Consider the following 8,536-nt stretch of genomic DNA (forward strand, 5'->3'; position numbering starts at 1 on the left):
TATATATATATATATAAATAGAAATATATATAATACACATATAATAAGCTAATTGCAAAAACAGTGACTCCAACAGGTGCCCCTGTTCATAGCAGCATTATTCACAACAGTCAGAAGGTGGAAGCAACTCAAATATCTGCTGATAGATGAATGAATAAGCAAAATGTACCACACACACACATAAGAGTATTATTCAACTTTTAAAAGAGGATGGTGGACATTTGGTACATCTTGGGTGAACCTGAAGGACTTTAGGCTAAGCCAGCCAGAAAAGGAGAATAATGTAAGGGCACAAAGTAGTCAGATTCATGGTGTTGGAAGGTAGAATGGTGGCTTCCAGGGACTGAAGGGACAAAGGAACGGGGAATAACCGCTTAATATAAATGAAGGTGAAGTTACAAAAATGAATATTGGAATGACACACAACAATATAAATGTAGTGAGTGAGTTAGTACCCTTGAGCTGTACATTTTTAAAAGGTTAAACCACTAAGTAAATAAATATATAAATATATATATAATATAATATATATATGTATATATTTACTTTTAGAAAAGCACGGAAACCATCAGGTATGAAGTTCTATACCACAGTATCATCTGTTGACATTTGTGTGTCCACTCCCATAATTAAGTTGCTCACACAGTTCCCCTAACCAAACAGATCCTTCATGCTGCACCTATGCCTCTGCCTTCCCTTCAGCCCTGTCCTTAGCCCTGGGCAACCACTATTCTATTCTCAGTTTCTAAATTTTGTCCTTTCAAAAATGAAGTAGACTCTTACAGTACGTAACTTACTAGAATTGGCTTTTTCGCTCAGCAGTATTTTCAAGTCATGCAACTTACTGAGTGTTTCAGCAAGTAGTTCCGTTTCACTGCTGAGCAACGTCCTATGCTACGGATGTGTCACAGTTTAACTTCACCTGCTGAACACCCTCTGGGATGATTCCAGTTTTGGGCTATTAGAAATAAAACTGTTATGGCCATTCATGTACAGGTTTTCCCAAGTTCACTGTAGAAATTCTGATTTTGAAAACTTTACATGTTGTATTTGGTGATTATTTTTAAAGTAGTAAAATGTTAGGTCTTTATCACTTTGCATGATAAAGAATATAGTACTATACTCACCAATAAAAGCACTATCAGATTCCAACAATGAATTTTTTAAGAAATCATCAGTGTCCTCTCTGGGCTAAAAAAAAAACAAAAACAAAACCACAATGGTTATTTTATTAGTCCTGTGTGTGAAAACAAGTCTGAACTAAGAGGTAACACGAGTTTCCACACTGCCCCTCCTCTCGCCCCCTAAAAAGCAAGAGGATAGGAAGAGAGGTAGGACTGACTGCTTCCCTCCTAACACCACATTCCAGTGCCCAGAAAATACTAGAAAGTTTTAGCACATACCATCCCCACCAAGACAATGACAACACTAAGACTTGATCTCTCCAAGCCTGAGTCTGGCAGAAACGTTGACTCCCTAACTCTACTTCCTTACTGCCCTCTTGTGGTTGAAGGATCCCATGACCACACTGGTGAAAATAGGAGTATGAAGCATCCAAATAAGGTCCATTCATTTTTTTTGATAAATTTGTGTAGTGCACTAACTATCTCTTCCATGCTAGGAACTGGGGACAAAAAGATGAATTAAGAGCTTCTGCTCTGGAGCAGACACATTTTGTCCCGCAGCAGGAGAGGCGGAGGGGGGAGACATGCCCTCCGTAACAGAAGTAAGCAACAGCAATTGTGATAACATAGCACAGATATGGGAGACATATAGTAGGAAAAAAGTAATATAAGCATTAGACTATTACAGTGAAGTCCCAGATGAGACATAAATTTACAAACTAATTTTACAGTACGGAACAATCACTGCATGTCAAAAGGAAATCAAGTCATCCAGCACCTCCCTCTCCTTCCCCATCAGATTTCAGGCCTTCAGATGCACACTCCAGCGATGAGCTGTCCGTTAATTTTTAAAGTAATGAACTCCACTCACGCATATCCTTCATTACCAGAAAGTTCCCTTGAATTCATCACATACTGAATTTGTACATCCTTGTAAATTTAAAACAACTGACTACTACTTTCTAGCAAGATAGTGATGATCATGGCAGCCGAATCAAATGGTCCGACCAATTGTTCAAAGCATTTCACACATAACATCCCACTCCTCTCTGCATCACAGTCCTTCACATAATGAAGTGATCAATATCCATCTGTGCCTTATCTTTCCATGACAACCATCTCCAATTTATCCTGTACAGTTTTCTACATAACCCAGTTTCTAGGAAGACTATGAGTAAAAAAATTTTGTTTGGTACTAGACACTGAACCCAGGACCTTCACACTGAACTACATCCCCATTCTCACCACACCTCACTTTTTTTGAGACAAGTCTTTCTAGAATGCATAGGCTGGCTTCCAACTTGCAACCCTCCTGCCTTGGCCTCCCAAATAGCTTGGATTATAGGTGTGTGCCTCTGCACCTGGCTTCCTTTTCTTAAATAACCAGGACAAACCTGGATTACACAGCTGCTTTTTTTTTTGGCAAAATCTGCTATTAATCCAAGATTTTAACCAAATCCCACATGTTAAATTTCAGTAAATTCTGTACGTGACTGCCACATACAAAGAAACCTACCGAACTACAAACTTTCCAAATAGGTGGAGGCAGCCCAGGCCACGTGCTAGGGGACAGCGGGGAGCTCTGAAGCCTACGTTCAAATCTGGGTTCTACTGCTTACTGGCTGTGTGACTATTGGCAAGATAGTACGAATTTAAGTCTCAGTTTAGGAATAAGCATACTTTGAAATTTAGAGCCGTAAGTGGTAGCTATTAGCAATATGATCACTATCATCATCAGGTCAAAGCTGAGCGCAACACCAGCTGGTAAACCTGAGCAAGTAAGAGTATAGCTGAGCCTTTTACAATCTGAAAATGGAGCGATACCACCTATATCGTAAGGATGCTGGGAAGATTAAATTTCTATTTCCAACTTCCATCTTTTCCCCTGAGCTGTGTACTTGTCAGCTCAACTGTCTAAAACACACTTCCAACTTTCCATGTCAAAACTAAAGTCCAAACCAACTCTGATTTGTTTTTCCTGCTTCTACACCTCTATAAATAGCAACTCCTGTCCAAAAACCAAGAAGTCCATCTCTGGTTTCTTATATTCCCATCGGGGCCTCTACCTGGAATGTTCTTCCTCTCTGGTCCCCCAGTACTTTCCATGGCCACCTCCCTGGTATCACTCCAACATCACCTCCTTGGTGAGAGGGTCCTAAGTCCCTGTATTTCACACTGTTAAGTCCACCCAAGCCCCAAAACTCCCCAACTGCCTTTTCCCACTACCATTTCCCCCAGTGGTCCACCATACACAAGATCCATTTGTTGTCTCTCCCCTTCTAGAATGTAAGCTCCCAGAGGGCAGAGACGTTTTCCTCTTTTGCTAACTCCTGTACCCTAGACACTTGGAACAGTCTAGGGTCCATAGGTTGTCAAACAGCTCCAAGCGAACTTTGCACTGCTCGAACAGCAAAGTTCGAAAACCATCTGCTTGGGGTTCATAACTTTGCTCAATAGTCAAAGTGAAAATTCAACTTGGAAAAAAATCTCTTGTACCAGCTGAGGGCGAGTCACGCACTGTGCGTACCTCACCGAGGACACAAAGGAGCGACGACTCAGTGTAAGCGCTGCTCTTGCCAGGCGAGTGCCTGTGTTAGTGCGTTAAAGCATGTGTCACTTGTGTTTTCACTGCGTTTTATTTGCATGAAGTATAACCACGACTCCAAAGAGAGTTAGTGGTACCAGCAGTAAAGCTAGGAGGAAAACTCTGAGAATCATGATACAGTGAAAGAAATCATAGCAAAATTTGCTAAAGTCCTGGAAAAATGAATTTATTACTTCTGGGCCTCAGAACCAATTCTTTAGTTTTCCAGCATTTCTTATGGGATAAATATGTTCAGTTCTTAAATTTTTTGGTGTTTGGACACAAATTTGGAACAAACTGAGTTTGACAACAGAGGTATAGTATCACTGTATTTCATGAATATTTGTTAAATGAAAATCATTCATCCCTAGCTGGGCATGGTGATGCATGCCAATAATTCCAGCACTCGAAGACTGAGGCAGGAGGATCACAGGTTCGAGCCAAGCCTGGGCAACTTAGCAAGAGCCTATCTCAAAATAAAACATTTTTAATAGGGCTGGTAATATAACTCAGTGCAAAGGCCTGGGTTCAATCTCTAGTATCCACGCCACCAAAAAAGAAAGGGCTCCGCCCGGCCCTTCCCTTTATCTGCACACGTCCCTCCTCAACACCGAAGGGAGTATTCTCACTGTATATCCTCTCACCTTGTTTAGTTTTTTATAACTCTCACCACTGCTTGCATTATAGACCCTTACCTCACCACTGCTAACACTGACGACAGCAAACACTTACCTCCAGACTCGGTATGAGGCAAGCCAAACTCTTAAGAGCATCTACATACTGGTGTATATCCTCACCACAATATTTGTGTCATAATTTTTATTTAATAGACATACAGAATTTACTATATGTCACACTCTATTCTGAATGCCTTACAAATATTAATTTAATACATAAGCCACCCTCCAAGGTATGTACTATTATACTCATTTTACAGATTAGGAAACAGGCACAGAGATATTAAATAATCTGCCAAAAATCATACACCTAAGAGACTAACTCAAACAGCACAGCATTGGAATCTCATTCCTAGCCATTATGTTTTCTCTGCATATTATACTAACACTTCTCTACCAACGGCACTGATGAGAAAAAATGTAAATTCTTTCTGAATTTAATATTCCTGAAGAATTCAAAATTCTAAATTTTTACATATCCTTTAAAAAAATATTTTCCTTCAAAACCTAACGAAGAATTAGAACTGATTGCTTACCATTCTGTGCTCTCGTATTTTAGCTCTTGGGATGGTGTCTAAATCAACTGTAACCAACGGAGAACAAAAGCAAGGTTAAACAGCTAGAAAATGTTTAATAAATAGAAATAAATTTCAGAATATCTTTTATGACTAGCTCTCTATTGGAAATTACTTTTCACCTACCACAGTTCAGAACATTAAGATACTACCTGCTTTTAGTAAATGTAACTGCATCCATTCTAGTTGGATAAACTTCTCCCATTCACGTTAATGAATACAGTAAGTAAAGCCACTGTGAACTCAAAACTGACCCCCAAGAACGAAAAACTGATTAACGCGTGGCCCTTCACCATTTTCTGTCGTAGGGCTATAGTTTGTGCAGAAAGGTACTAAATGAAATTAAACAGGCAATTACAGTAAGTTAAATCCTAGGTACTTGTCCCCAGAGTAAAGGGGTTTGGGTCAGGTATTCCAAAGCCTCTCCGGCTGACCAGCCTCCCGATGTGTTCCTCCGAAGAGTGCATTTTACCCTTTCGGATGCCGCCTGGAGGAATACAGAGGCTGGCAATGGCAGCCTGTGTCCTTCTCAAAATACTTTATCGTCATCCTCGTGACGCTGTCTAGTTAGACCGTATCCTCGTGAATTACATCATCATCACGTCTGGTACCAACTGTGGACAGTCGCGATGGGGGATGGAGGACCCCAGCGCCCGTGTAGCTGTGTTCACCCGAGGAACTCCTTTTGGCCTAATCAACCTAAGCTACCATGATCCCACAAGGTCAGATCATCATTTGAGACTTTTAAAGAAAAACAGCCCCACACTAAGTGTAAGACTGGGGACTACGCTTGCACCTCTCCTTTCTCCGGATGAGGTGCTACTTCCGGCATCTGGTCATTCTGCTGTCACTGAGTGATACATGAGGTTGTTAAAAACACTGTACCACGTGGTGGAAAGATCGCCATACAAACTTTTATCAAATCTTGAATGTGATCTGGATCCAAAGCTTCACGTCGTTTATTCCTGGGATGCAGTCTCATATGGTCAAAAAACCTGCCTCAGATTCTGCAGACGGGACCAGCTTACCATGGTACAGGTGAATTTTCCTGAAAGTAACGGGCAGGACCATTCCTCCAATTTCTATCCGATTGCTGTGTTTCGTTTTTTTGTAACTCATTTGCTTTGGCTACCTCTGACGACCTAAAGGCCAGCAGAGTGGATGGAGTACAGCTGCGGGGCCACGCAATACACCTAGGTATCAACAGGGCACACAGATGCTCTCGGAGACAACTAGTTCCACTCTGCTTCTAGGTGCCCAGTCCCACAGACCCTCCATCTTCCCTATACTCTTTACACTTACTTACAACCTAACTTCTCCGAAAGAGTACGAATTCCTTGAGAGCAGTAGCCTGCTGAATTCCTCACCCTACCTCCTACTGATACATTAGCGTCTGTGCTCCTAGTAGCACCTGTATCTGCTGATTGGATGATGACACAAAACACTCAGTCCATTCTGAGGGTTTACAGAATTTATGCAACAGCACAACTTTAACACATCTCCTACACACACGAAGAAAACGCCTCCACGGGGGACTAATGTATTTTTTTCACCAGTCCTTCTGTTAGTTTCCAGCTCCTGGTGCTGGGGTTACCTGGGCTCGTCAAAGCATTCTCCTGCTGGCTGTGAATGCATGGATGTACGACCCCTCCACTGAGCCAATCACAGTGCTCCGTGGGACCTGTTCGGTTTGGGCACCACACATCGAAGACTTTGTGAGACAGAGCTGCCAGTGGAGGGAACTTGCCCGGGACGGAAATTCATGCAAGAGACAAAGCAACTCAACAGAAGAACCACCTACCAGTACCATCCGACCCAGTAACGACTGTTCCTTACCCTCAGCGCCTTCTTGCATTTTCAGGCGGTTCAGCCTCTTCTGCTGCTCCCTTAGCAGGGCTTGCTGCTGAATCTCTAAAGTGTGATGATCTCTCGGAGGATCTGGGTACATCAATTTTAAATCAACTCGTGTTTCTGAATCTGGGGCACAAAATACAAAATTTAATCTTGTTTTCAAGTGAGATTTTAGACACAAAAACCTGCACACACATGTTTATAGCAGCTTTATTGCTAATTGTCAAACCATGGAAGCAACCAAGATATCCTTTAAGAGGTAAATGGGTAAATTCACCCACGTGAATATTCCAGCCGGGCGCGGTGGCGCACGTGGTAGCCTATAATCCCAGCACTCGGGAGGCGGAGGCGGGAGGATCGCTGCAAGTTGGAGGCCAGGCTGGGCTACAAAGTGACCTCAAGGCCAGCCTGAACTGCATAGCGAGACCCTGTCTCAAACACACACACACACACACACACACAAAAGAATGTTCCAAAATGGCCTATTATTAAACCATGGAATGTTATTTAGTACTAAAACAAAATGAGCTATTAAGCCATGAAAATACATGGAGAAAATTTGAGTGTATATTACTAAGTGAAAGAAGGCAATCCGAGAAGGCTACACACAATCTGATTCAACCTATACAACACTCTGGAAAAGGCACCACTATACAGATAGCAAAGGGACAAATGATTGCTAGGGATTAGGAGGAAGGAAGAGGGGAATGGGCAGACTATTCTGTGTATTACAGTACTCTGTACATTACAATAGTGCCATGATGGATATGTTAGTTACACTTGTACATTTTCCAAACTGACAGAACATACAGCACTGAGAAAGAACTCCACCGTAGACGTGGAACACACACTGACGTGTCAGTAGAGGTTCCTCAGCTGTACTAAAAACGGGAGGGAGGTCTGTCGCGGAGGAGGCTGCCGTGCACGAAGGCAGGGAGTGCATGGGAACTCTCTGTACTTTACGTTCGTATTGTTGTGCACCTAAAACTGCTTTAAAAAATTAAGCTTATTTTTTAAAATAAAATTTTATAAAACTTTACTGTAGGCAACAAATAGTGGGATATTACTAAAGTCAAAGGACATTAAAGTAGCCATAAAGAACGTGAGATTCATATTCTTTAATAGATGCCTTTTTACAAACCTAATGACATTATAAGGAAGCTCCCAGAACGAGCAGTGGCTTCCAATGAGGCACTCTACATGCCTACCTAGCCTCTTCCCATGACGCCACCCAGAACACCGGTAGGGAAACTCCACGCAGGTGTATACCTCCAAGTGATGAGTCACGTGGCTATTACTCTGAAAGCCACGAGGTTATGCAATCACAGCAGATCTCTAGAATATGCATACTGAAAAAATTGCTAGGCATGGTAGAGCATGCCTGTAATCCCAGCAGTCAGGAGGCTGAGGCAGGAGGATTACCACTGACTTCAAGGCCAGCCTGAACTATATAGCAAGATCCTTTCTCAAAAACCGAATAAAAAATAATAAAATACACTGAAAAAATGAAAATAATGTTACGAGCCAATTTTATCCCTTATAGATAAAAACCACGCAAAAAGCAAGTACATGCGAACTGACTGAATTATTGTAAGGGACACTATCACTAGAGAAATAGTCTGAGAGCTCATCGCTGCTGAAACTGTATGATTTATCAGTCAATAAGAATTAAAATGTTAAGGGGCTGGGGATTTAGCTCAGCGGCAAAGCGCCTGCCTGGCAAGC

General features: G+C 41.9%; 1 protein-coding gene across 12 annotated transcripts in view; it reads right to left on the reverse strand.

Annotated features, from left to right (window-relative positions):
* Cspp1 (centrosome and spindle pole associated protein 1) overlaps nucleotides 1–8,536 on the reverse strand; it is a 105,691-nt gene that overhangs the window by 9,782 nt on the left and 87,373 nt on the right. For all 12 annotated transcript variants that reach the window (XR_262258.2, XM_013518154.1, XM_013518153.1 and 9 more), the window contains 3 exons: nucleotides 6,797–6,937; nucleotides 4,922–4,968; nucleotides 1,128–1,191 (listed from right to left, as the gene is read on the reverse strand). Coding sequence is in view for 11 of the 12 variants with exons in the window: in XM_013518154.1 (XP_013373608.1) it covers nucleotides 1,128–1,191; nucleotides 4,922–4,968; nucleotides 6,797–6,937 (252 nt within the window). In the remaining variant the exon portion in view is untranslated. The remainder of the gene's footprint in view (nucleotides 1–1,127; nucleotides 1,192–4,921; nucleotides 4,969–6,796; nucleotides 6,938–8,536) is intronic.

This window comes from Chinchilla lanigera, unplaced genomic scaffold (assembly GCF_000276665.1).
Source record: "Chinchilla lanigera isolate Chin_1 unplaced genomic scaffold, ChiLan1.0 scaffold00043, whole genome shotgun sequence".
Taxonomy (NCBI): Eukaryota; Metazoa; Chordata; class Mammalia; order Rodentia; family Chinchillidae; genus Chinchilla; species Chinchilla lanigera.